The sequence below is a fragment of the Prenolepis imparis genome, unplaced genomic scaffold (assembly GCF_030444845.1).
Source record: "Prenolepis imparis isolate NDT839.2.m4 unplaced genomic scaffold, iyPreImpa1.0 SCAF_543, whole genome shotgun sequence".
In the NCBI taxonomy this organism is placed as follows: Eukaryota; Metazoa; Arthropoda; class Insecta; order Hymenoptera; family Formicidae; genus Prenolepis; species Prenolepis imparis.
The window spans coordinates 5,405-18,445 of NW_028141701.1; the positions used below are offsets into that span (position 1 = coordinate 5,405).

At 31.0% G+C, this 13,041-nt stretch overlaps 1 protein-coding gene and 1 pseudogene across 1 annotated transcript; one reads left to right on the forward strand and one right to left on the reverse strand.

Annotated features, from left to right (window-relative positions):
• The first annotated feature begins 1,236 nt into the window (after positions 1–1,236).
• LOC145948660 (cyclin-C-like) lies at positions 1,237–2,631 on the forward strand (annotated as a pseudogene).
• A 7,433-nt stretch (positions 2,632–10,064) lies between these two features.
• On the reverse strand, positions 10,065–13,003 carry LOC145948661 (uncharacterized). The gene is made up of 6 exons (XM_083058286.1): positions 12,977–13,003; positions 12,549–12,912; positions 11,134–11,201; positions 10,827–11,025; positions 10,173–10,752; positions 10,065–10,095 (listed from the first exon to the last, which is right to left on the reverse strand). Exons 1-6 carry the CDS (start codon positions 13,001–13,003, stop codon positions 10,065–10,067), a joined length of 1,269 nt encoding a protein of 422 aa, XP_082914412.1.
• Between the last annotated feature and the right edge of the window lie 38 nt (positions 13,004–13,041).

Genomic DNA, 13,041 nt, shown 5'->3' on the forward strand with positions numbered 1-13,041 from the left:
AACTAACACTATGCCAATTAAAAAAACTTTACGAGTTTTCATAGATATTGATTGTTGGATAACAAAATTCAGAAACCTTATCTTATTTTTTAGGCGAGCAAATCTTAAGTTAAATTATTAAAGAAAATCAATATAAAATATTCTATCTCACTCTCTCTTTAGCGCGTATATAATCGATGTGTATATTTTTGCATATTGTAGTTCTACTTACCATTACGTACGCTTTGGTCCTTTTGTCCTTTGCAATGCCGCAATGCAACCAGCCTCGTTGAACGCACAGAGTCGAGTGTCATGTTACGCTGCGCTGCGCCGCATGCCGATTTTGTCAAGACGCATGCCGACTTTCTCAAGACGTATGCGTATTGATCAATTAAGCGGTAGATCGCGAAAAAGCCGGCGATAAGTCGTAAACACGAAAAGCACTCAACACTTCTCATTTTCAATTTTCTTTTCAATTTAATAAAATTTTATTACATATATATATATATATATATAATTATACAAATATAACGTTAAGTAGAATAATAATTATTTTCAACTTTTTCACAATGCATGTTAACGTTAAAAAAGACATTAAAAATATTTATAAAAAATTATGAAAATATAAAAAAACAAAATATATAAACAGAATGCGAAATTTATCATATCAATATTCTTATATATATTATAGCACAAAGACATTATAGAAACAATTATAATATACATATATAAATTATATAAAATTAAGTATTAATATCAAAATATTAAAAAGGGATATAGAACAAATAATAGTTCTGATATATTTCAGATCCCATTTCTTTTTCTAATATTAAGTATTAGTTTGATTGTACATAAGAAATATATAAGCAGTTTATATAAAATAAAAAACTTACCACTGTTACGTATCCATAAATAATATCTCTCATCTGTCTGTAGTGGAAATCTGTATAAGCGTTTTCCATTAAATTTTCCATTCGTACAGTCTTTATATGCACACTTTTCGAAGAAACGATATGCACAATTCTCATTCGACATTGTTTTTTAACTATTTTTTCTTATATTAAAGTTTAAACACAATTTAAAAAAAAACCTTTTAATTAACACAAACTAAATGCGATACACTTCGCACATGTATATGAGTATACGTATCCTTCACTGATTAAATCGCATATTAAATCCTTTACAGAAAATAATAGCGAAAACAAAAAAAATGAAATGTGTTTATATCAAGAGACACGGTAGTGTCTCGCGCCTAGTATGGGCGAAGCCCATCGACCCCTCAGAAGTGAGGCACCGTGTATCTTTACGCGAATCGGACAGTTTGAGATATCATAGTCGGATATTACTCATATAACGGCTGAAGCTATCGAGTTCTTACTACGCTTAATCGATAGATTGAGGTCGAATTATATCAGGAAAGTGTCTTTATTTTTGCTCTATATGCTTTGTAAACGGAAATATTATGATGTTAAGTCTCAATATAAAAAATTTCGTGTAAGAAACGTCCACGTCGTTCATTATCATCATCGTTCACGCAAGTCCCCAATGTGCATGCGCGATTCTTGTACAGTTCCACCTTTTGGTACAAGGGTGCGCTAGTGGCGCTTCGTGATTATTTATGTTATTACCACAGACCACAGACAGATGTGTGCTTATAGGTTATAATATAATTATAATCGTAAATGTTAATTGTCTGGACCCTATTTTTGAGCTTCGGGAACTTAGCCGGTTGGTGATTGTTGTCGAAAATAATAAAAGTCAAATAGAGAAAAATATATATCTTGTGGTCAAATGCTTGACTCCTTCAAAAATAAGCTTCATAATAAAGAGTAGCTAGGTTACGGTCTAGACATATCATGTTTCATAATTGTACAATATAGTCTATGCATACATAATTATGTATTTATTATTTCTGTTTTCTGTTATTAGTGATACAAATGTTAGATGAACAATTGAAGTTGTGTGTGAGGCAACAAGTGATAGTTTTATGCTCGCAATAGCTTAAAATGTATAGGACTTTATTATTAACTCCTGCGGCAGTCTTTTTGGCAAAGTTTCTAATACTAAATTGATAACGACAATTGCGAACTACAGGTAAGTTTCGTGAATATATCTTCTATTATAATTTATTGATGGTTAATATGCTAATTAAATTTTATTGTTCTTTTTTTTCAGTTAAAAACAAGTTTATTTATGCATACACAAGAATTTCTATATCGTACAAATCTTATTCTAGAGTGTGAATTTTATCTTTTGGAACATTCAGATTGTTGTTTAATAGTATATCAACCATACCGTCCTTTATTATTAACATTAATTCAGGATGTGGGACCAGATGATAAATTACTTACTCTTGCATGGCGTACAATTAATGACAGTATAAGAACAGATGTATGTTTATTAATCCTTCTTATCAAATAGCTATTAGCAAGCAGTATTAATTTTACAATCTAGTGTGTATTAAAAAGAAATTTTATATTTAACAAAGTCTATTTTGTTTTATTACAGGTTGTCTGCAAATAGCTTGTCTGCTAAATTAAAAAAATAGCACGATATATAATTAATCTATTGTGGAAGAGATATGATGAAATGAATGAGATTCAAGGTTTACTGGCTAAAATGCCAAAGCAAAAAGCAACACCACACCATTAACATGAAGAACCTTGTTTGTCAAATGTTTGGGATTTGCTACAGCGAATTAACTTGACAATATTGTTTTGCATTTCATTTATTGTTTACTCGACCAACCAACGTAGTACGCACGTACCCATGCACAAACACGCACGCACGCGCGCAACTTCATGTACATTATTAGTTAATAGTTAATTAATATCTCTTTTGGCCGTTACGTCTGGGGGTCGATCATGTAACTTTTCTTTAGAGCGAAAACGTAAAAAGTGAAAAATTTTGCTCTGATTCCGCTAATCACACATTGGTTTCCATAGTGAAATTGTTCACTTTTCACCTTTCCGCTCTAAAGAGAAATTACATAATCGACCCCTGTTGCCATAAAATAAAATAAAATAACATCTTTGTAGGACAATAATATGTGATGCGTTGGTCGTTCGAGTAAATAAATATGTATGTATAAATATGTAGAAATATTCTAGAGATACAATTTTTTTTCACACACACGCGCGCGCGCATGTGGGTGTGTCGAATTGTATCTCTAGAATATTTCTATATATTTGTTTACTCGAACGATCAACGTAGCACACACGTACAAATTAAGAAAACAATTATTAAAGGGTGTGGGAGGTCAGGTTAGAGTATTGTGAGGTCTCCAATTGGCCAGGTTAGGGGACTGAAAAAATTGTGTAAAAGGGTGAGGGAGAGAGGAACGGAGGGGGGATAAAGAGGAAGTGGAGTAGGGGGAGAGGGGAAAGGGTGCGGGAGGTCAGGTTAGATTATTGTGAGGTCTATAATTGGCCAGGTTAGGGGATTGAGAAAATTGTAAAAAGGGTGAGAGAGAGAGGAAAGGAGGAGAGGAGAAGGAGGAAGAAACAGAGGCCCGGGAGACAGGAAGGAAGGAAGGAAGGATGACAGGAGAGGAGAAGAGAGAAGAAGAGGAGGGTGGATGTATGATGTATATTGAGGAAAGAGATTGGTAAAAAGAAAGGTAGAAGATAGATGGGTAAGGGTGTGGGAGGTCAGGTTAGAGTATTGTGAGGTCTCCAATTGGCCAGGTTAAGGGACTGAAAAATTGTGTAAAAGGGTAAGGGAGAGAGGAACGGAGGGAGGATAAAGAGGAAATGGAGTAGAAGAAGAGGGGAAAGGGTGAGGAAGGTCAGGTTAGATTATTGTGAGGTCTATAATTGGCCAGGTTAGGGAATTGAGAAAATTGTAAAAAGGGTGAGGGAGAGAGGAAGGGTGGAGAGGAGAAGGAGGAAGAAACAGAGGCCCGGGAGACAGGAAGGAAGGAAGGAAGGATGACAGGAGAGGAGAAGAGAGAAGAAGAGGAGTGTGGAAATATGATGTATAATGAGAAAAGAGAATTGTAAAAAGAAAGGTAGAAGATAGATGGGTGGATGTGAGGGGTTTGGCGGTCCCCTGAAAATGCCCCGCAATCCCTGAGGGGCAGCGGAATAAATATTCATTCATTCATTCATTCAACTGTTCTCAACACACACATATGCGCGCGCGCGTGTGTGTGAAAAAAAATTGTATCTCTAGAATATTTCTACATATTTATATATACATATTTGTTTACTCGAACGACCAACGCATCACATATTATTGTCCTACAAAGATGTTATTTTATTTTATTTTATTATGGCAACAGGGGTCGATTATGTAATTTCTCTTTAGAGCGGAAAGGTGAAAAGTGAACAATTTCACTATGGAAACCAATGTGTGATTAGCGGAATCAGAGCAAAATTTTTCACTTTTCACGTTTTCGCTCTAAAGAAAAGTTACATGATCGACCCCCAGACGTAACGGCCAAAAGAGATATTAATTAACTATCTATATATATAAGTGCCGTCCGTCTGTCTGTCTGTCTGTATGTACGCGAACTCCTTCCACATTTGTGGACCGATTTTTGTGAAACAAGTACCAAAATGTTGCAAATTTTTCGGGGGTGGCTGCTGTGGGGTTTATTTTAATTTTTAAAAAAATTTTTTTTTTCTCAAAAAGGAGGGTATGTTTTCCTGAAAATAATTTTTTTACAGATTTTTACGCCATTTACGCCAATGTGTTTAGGGTGTTCCAAAACATTGTATGTGGGTGGTTGCGTGGGTTTTGCCCACCCACGCAACCACCCAAATAACCAACCAACGCACTTATAGATTTGTTCACCGATTTTCAATAAATTCGTAAAAAAATTCAGCAAATTTTTCGGTGATGGCTACTATATATGTGATTTTTTTAACCCACCCTCGCAACCACCCACGCACCCACCTACGCACTCATACATTTGTTAACCGATTTTCAATAAATTGGTTCCAAAATTTCGTTAATTATTCGGGGATGGCTACTATATGTGATTTTTTTGGTTTTACACCTTCACCCACGCACCCACCCAAGCAATCACATATTTATTAACCGATGTTTTCGAAATTGGTAGTAAAATTTTCGATATTTTTAAGGGATGACCATTATGGTTATTTTAAAGTTTTGCCCACCAACGCAACCACCCACGCACCAACCTACGCAATCATATATTTTTTTATCTATTTGCATGAAATTGTTAACAAAATTTATCAAATTTTTCGGGGATGGCTATTATTTTTGATTTTTTTTAACAAACCCTCGCAACCACCCACGCACCCACCCACGTACTAATACATTTGTTCACTGATTTTCACGAAATTGGTGAACGATTCGAAATTGGTATTAAAATTTTCAAATTTTTAATTTTTTAAGTTTTGCAAACACACGCAACCACCCACACACCCACCCACGCACTCATAAATTTGTTAACCGATTTTCACCAAATTGGTACCACAATTTCGAAAATTATTCGTGGATAAATATTATATGTGAACGCATCCACCCACGCATTCACAAAAATTTTTCAAAGATGGTTAGTGTATGTGTTTTTTTTAAATTATGTCTAAATACGCACCCACCAACGCACCCACTCACGAATTTACAAATTTATTGACCGATTTTTAAGAAATTTGTAGCAAAATTTAGCAAATTAATTAGAGATGGCTACTATGTGGTTTTTTTTAATTTTACACCCCAACTCACCCACCCACGCATCTAATTCACGCATTGGCGTGATTGTTAAATGTTGTTATTAAGTAAGAGCATTTATTTATTAATGTATTGTTTTTTTTAAATCGTAAAAAATTTTTAAATTATTTTGTTCAATTAGATTTTGCAAAAATCACCCCTTAGAGGTGATGAGTATTATTTACATGTGATTTCAGAAATGACTATCTATTTATCTATATCTATATATATTAGTAGCTGGTTTCACATATTAAATGTCATCATTGATCAAACGAATACAAATCAATTTGAAAATAAAATCATGGAAGGAAATAATATACCGAAAGAAATAGAAAAAGAAATTGAAGAATTTCTAAATGGTAAATATAAATAATAATTAATTTATTTAAATAAAATTATTTTTTTTTAAATTTGTTAAATGTTTTATTTAAATTAATATATTATCACATTAACATATAATCTAATATATTTTTTAATTAAAAAATTTCAGTAATTGAAGATGATCAAATTAATACAAATGAATTTGAAAATTCAAATGTTGAAGAAAATAATATACCGAAAGAAATAGAAATATCAACAGAAATTGAAGAATTTCAAAATGGTAAAAATATAAACAATAATTAATTTATTTAAATAAAATGATATTTTTTTATAAATTTGTCAATCGTTTTATTTAAATTAATATTATTACATATATATAAAGATATAACCTAATCTATATATATAAATAAAAAATTTCAGTACTTGAAGATGGGCTAGATGATTTATTAATAATGGCATTAGAAGAATTTGAAAAACGAGAGGAACTAAAGAAGGAGGAGTGTATTAAGAATCAATTTAAAGATAAATTTCAGAAAAAAAATAAAAAGCGGAAAGGAGATAATAATGATAATGATGAAAATAAGGATAAAAAAAATAAAAAAAAATAATTTTGTATAAAATAATTATTTAAATTATTAAATATGTGTACTTTTTACATGTTTAGATATTTAATAAAAATTATATATTAAAAATTTTTATTTGTTAATTATTATTTAATAAAATTCGCTGCTTTTTAAATTTCTATAAGCTAAATTAATTATTTATTCAAAATTAATAGAATAAATATTACAACTTTTGTTTGAGATATGCCCAAATATAATATTAATAATTAAATTTTCAACAATTTGCAATATGGGATACGTAACAATAACAGTAATATTATATGTAAAAATTATAGTTTACAAAAATTAATTTAAAAAAATTAATAAACTAACATCATAAATAGTAAAAATAACAAACAATAATAAAACTAAAAAAGTAATAAATAAATAATAAAAAAAATAATATTTATAATATTAATAACAATAAAATATTTATTTAATAATAAATTAAAAATAAAAAAATAATATTAATTGTATTAATAATAATTTATTTATATAAATAAATAATTATTTATTTATGTAAATAAATTATTATTAATATTATTAATATTATTTTTTTATTATTAATTTATTATTAAATAAATATTTTATTGTTATTAATATTATAAATATTATTTTTTTATTATTTATTTATTAGTTTTTTAGGAACGGATTAGAGAAAATCCAGATAGAGCGATACTTTGTCCTAAAAATGAGGATACTTTTAAAATTAATGACACAATCCTTTGTAAAATGGAAGGAGAGGAAAAGGAATATCTCTCAATTGACTTTATTGTAAGTGATGATCCACAGGAGCAATTAAATTTTCCAACTGAGTTTTTGAACTCTCTGACACCTTCTGGAATGCCAGTTCATCAACTTAAAATAAAAGTCAGTGCTATAATAATCCTATTAAGAAATTTAAATACTAAGAAAGGACTTTGTAATGGAACAAGATTTATAGTAACTAATTTGAAAAATAATCTAATTTATGCGGAGGTTCTAACTGGTCCTGCTCGAGGACAGATTGTCATCATTCCAAGGATAGATTTAATTACAAGTGATTTGGAATTGCCATTTAAATTTAAACGAAGACAGTTTCCTATTCGAGTATCATTTGCTATGACAATAAATAAATCACAAGGACAGAGTTTAGAAAAAATTGGGATTTATTTGCCACATCCTGTATTTGCTCATGGTCAACTTTATGTGGCATTTTCTAGAGCAACCAAAAGGGAAAGTGTAAAAATTAAGATAGATGAATTTAGCAATCAAGGACATCTAATTGAAGGAAGTGAAAAATGTTTTACAAAAAATGTAATATACAGAGAAATTTTGTAAATTGAAGAATTATGAAATTGTATGAGAGCTAATAATAGCGGGTTAGCGGTGGGTACATTAGACGTAATCAAAAAATATTTGAGTAAGGAAAAAAAATTGGTATAATAATTAAATAATAAAAAAAAAAAATTTGTATGTATATATATTTACTAAACTAATGTTTCAGATTTAAAACATATTAAATTGTGTGGAAATTAAAATAACAAAAAAAATTAATATAAGCAAACAAAATTTTAATTATAAATATTTAAGTTTATGCAAAACAAGACGCAAAATACAATATCAGGGAGTGAAAAAAAAATAATAGTAGTCATCTTCTAAAAATTTGCAACATCAATATATAAATTTCGTGAAAATCGGTCCAAAAATATGCAAGTAGTTCGCGGTAATACAGACAGAACAATTAATCTTTTGTGTTAAATCAGGTTTTATAAAGGCTTTATGAGAACCGCGCGAAGTGCGGTCCGAATTATAAAAGCTTTGAGGACCGCGCGAAGCGCGGTCCGAAACGCTAGTTAACTAATAATGTACATGAAGTTGCGCGCGTGCGTGCGTGTTTGTGCATGGGTACGTGCGTACTACGTTGGTTGGTCGAGTAAACAATAAATGAAATGCAAAACAATATTGTCAAGTTAATTCGCTGTAGCAAATCCCAAACATTTGACAAACAAGGTTCTTCATGTTAATGGTGTGGTGTTGCTTTTTGCTTTGGCATTTTAGCCAGTAAACCTTGAATCTCATTCATTTCATCATATCTCTTCCACAATAGATTAATTATATACCGTGCTATTTTTTTAATTTAGCAGACAAGCTATTTGCAGACAACCTGTAATAAAACAAAATAGACTTTGTTAAATATAAAATTTCTTTTTAATACACACTAGATTGTAAAATTAATACTGCTTGCTAATAGCTATTTGATAAGAAGGATTAATAAACATACATCTGTTCTTATACTGTCATTAATTATACGCCATGCAAGAGTAAGTAATTTATCATCTGATCCCACATCCTGAATTAATGTTAATAATAAGGGACGGTATGGTTGATATATTCCCTGGCGAAAATAGGAAGTTTTATGCACGTTTGTTTGACGTTTACATGAGCGTTTGCAGAAGTTTGTTAAGAGTTTAAAAACGGTCAGTAAGAAGTTTGTAGAGCAGAAATTGCAACACTGCAGCGTTTGAAAGGCGTTTGTATATAGCGTTTTTGAGAGTTTGCACAGCGTTTACATAACATAGGACGTTTGCTGAGAGTTTTTATAACATTTATAAATTTTCTATTAAGCGTTTAATGGACGTTTACTTTCATCATTGAAAACTGTGTGCAGCCTCTATTAAGCGTTTAATCGGCGTCTATTCTTGTTAGAAAAAACGTCGTAAAGAACGTTTACTATGGATTTATAAACGTTCAGTAATTGTTAAGACTGGTTTATAGAGATCGTAATTGCTTTCTATAACCATAATTGTAATTGTAACATAAAGATTTGATCAATCCTATTGTTTGATTCGGCAGTCCATATGCCGAATCAAGCAACGCGATTAATCAAATCCTTATGTTACGATTACAGTTACAGTTACTGAAAGCAGTTACGGCCTTTATAAACTAATCTTTAGTCTGAGGAAAAATCACTGAAAAATGAAAGACAAAAATACAATCAAATATAAACAAAAATCATTTATTATGTGAAAATACACACTCCAACTAATCCAGGGTATACTCAAATCTTATAAATAAATTCCCTGAGGATTCCATGATTTTCCAGGTACTTTTGTTCAAAATTTCAGGTAAAATTAAAGTATTTAAAAAAATTTTAAATACAATTTTAAAATAAGTTATTTCTGTTATACATAATTTTTTAACATAAATAAAATATTTTTTAATATATATTTTATAATAAAATTTATTTTAATATACTTTATATAAACTTAATAAGTTTTATATTCTTTAAAAGTATATTTAAAAATGAAATTAAAAAGAGGCCATTTTTTTAAAAATTCCCTGAGTTCAAAATAAATACCATGAGTATTCCAGGATTTTTCAAGGTAGAAAAAAATTCCCTGAGAATTCCAAGTTTTCCAGGTTTTTCCAGGGAGTATACACTCTGTAACCCAATAGTTCACAACCAAAGAAAAATAAATACCAGTCTTACAATTTAATGACTTAAAGAGCGGTGTATGTGGCTGTAGTAGTCCTGAAAACAAGAGAAAATGTTAAAATCAAATCAATAAAATATTTAACAAAATTGTTTTTAAATTTAATAGTACACACTGAAGATTCTCAAATGTCGTTGCTCTTGATGTTGATGGCGGAATATTTAAAAAATCGAACGGTTGTAATGAGGACTGCGATGATTGTTGCTGTGGTGGCAGTTCCTGATAAAATAATTGTTGCGATAGTGGTTGCTGAGATGAGAGTGGTTGTTGGTGTTGTAATGACAACTGTGATGATTGTTGCTGGAGTGGCGGTTCTTGGTGCATTAATTGCTGCGGTAGCTGCTGTTGCAGTAGTGATTGCTGAGATGGCAATGGTTGTTGATTATTATTTTGCTGTAGATGTGGTAGTCGTTGGAGTTGCTGCATTATTTGAAGCTGCGACTGACCTCTTCTTGTATATTTGCGCTTTGGATCGGTGGGTCCACTTCGTCTACGCTGAGGGGCATTATTGTCGAGGTTTCCATCTCTTCTCTTCGTGTTAACGCCCCGAGGGCCTTGCATATCATAGGCCCGATCTGCGAGATAAGCGGGGAGTGCATTCACATACTTCTCCACTTCTGTAGTTGAGTATTTTGAATGCAGCTGCCCATTCTTATCCCAAATCTTCTGTTTTACTAACCAATCGCGGTGTAGGGCTGTAAAAAATCGAAGTTTTTAATATAATCTAAAATTATATAATTTAAAAAAATCTATTTGAAACAGTACCCACATTTGGCCACCATGAGGAAGTTCGAAGGAAATCTTTCGTTCTCAGTATGTTTGTTGCTGATTCGCACCCTTATAAGGTGCGCTTTCTCACCGAAGACTCCTTTAAGAAGAGCATATGCCCAGTCAGCGTGGCTTTCTTCCACATTTATTAATTTGGTATATGCTGCTTTGGAGCAGAAAACTGCATCTCCAAGAGGTACCTGGTAGGGGAGAACACATGAAATTAATGAAATTAGAGATATAGAAAGCAATCAAAAGTGTTGCACAGAACTCCCTTAATCTCTCTCACGAAGTAGCATTCAACTTACCTTCTCTGTGTCTGACGAAACCTCACTGGTGGAGGCTGAACTTGTAGAAGACAGTGGTGGTCTCATTCCTAAAACATGAATAGACAACATGAATAAATAACAGTGATCTCCATTTCTATTTCAGACATGCATTTTTTACAATTACTTCATATGCAAAGTCACACATAATGTTTTATAAGAGCTCGGAATTGGTTTTAATATACAAAGCCTTAACCCTTCATGTTTGACAAGCACAGAAATATGTACAAGAAAAAATTCAAACATCAATCAAGAAACTTTTTAGTATTACTAATGTGCTATATATGAAAATAAAATAAAATAAAAACATGCCATTTCACATTCATCACACAAGAAAAGCGTAAGACTGCAAATTATACCTTAAAAGTGGAGGAAATCTCCAGATTAGCGAGAGAACAGAAAAGATCACTTGAAACTCATAGTTGAAATAAAAGCGAAATCTAACTTAATCAAATAATTTACTTTAAAATAAACACGAAACCAATTAGATTACAATTAGATTGCACAGACAACAACGTACCAAATCTGCCATAATAACATGTGGAGCATTATATCGCACAAGAATTTCTGCATGTTGAAATGAATCACGTAGTGGCTTCTTTAGAATATTGTCACATGTCGTATTTTAAAATTCTCTAACTGTCAAGTTTTCCACATCAAATATTAACTTTTTTTAGACCTTTTACTTTTCGAGGTCCACAGCAACCATGTATTATATTTCTTGCATCTTACAACAGTGCTTATATAGAAATAGTTTTAAAATAATGTTTTCGACGGTTGTCATGCCCTACTTCCATAAAAATATCATGACTAACATTCAAGTAAACTTTTTAATTATAGCTGTCTTTGATACTACACTAATTATTTTGATTACTTAAATACTGCGCACAATAGAAAAAATATTAGGAATAAATATTAAATATCACACACATACTCACACACACACACACACACACACACACACACACACACACACACACACACACACACACACACACACACACAGAGGAATAGGAATTATTTTAAAATAATAAAATAAAAAAACTGATATAGGAATACAAATTCAGTATAAAGGGCTTTTACTAACTAATTAGTCCTTCATACTCGAATTTGTATTTTTATATCAGTTTTCTCAATTTTATTATATTTTAAAATAATTCTTATTTCTAATATTTAATATTTATTCTTAATATTTTCTATACTGTGCGCAGATGAGTCTAAGTATTTTGCTTATTATATTAATTTTTATAAATTTGTATTACTGTTATTATTTATTATCAATATATGTGTAGGTAATATATTACTCTAATTGTAAGTTTATTAGTCTTCAATATTTTCATTTTCGGGCAAACTGTTCAACCAATGTTGCACATACGGATAAGGCTGTGGGAACTTACTTATCGAGTCCCCTACATTTGTTATATTTCTCTCCAACTCGGCGAATTTCTCCAAGTTTACTTTTCCTGTATGATCCAATTTCTTCTGAAAATTTTCTTGCATTTCTTCTATTTTTGTCTCTATTTTCTGCAGATATTCTTGGAGAATATCAGTATAATCTCTCACTACTTTAGGTGAATTATTCCTTTGTGCCTTCAATGAAGATTTCAACTCTTCATTTTCTCGTAAACGTTGAACTATGTCTTCATCATCTGCGACACTTACTGATGCATCACTTGTATTATTTGAATTTAGATTCCTAAATGACAATAATTTGGCATGGATTGCATCGGTAGCATCTTTTTTAGTCTTTTTCCTATTTTTCTGAAACAAAGAAAATGTATCAGTAAATTGCCATATGTCAAACATTTGCAAAAATTATATTTACAGTCAAATCACGATTGCTGATGGTCATATTACATGAGTTCATATTAGCTTGTTCTGATGCATCAT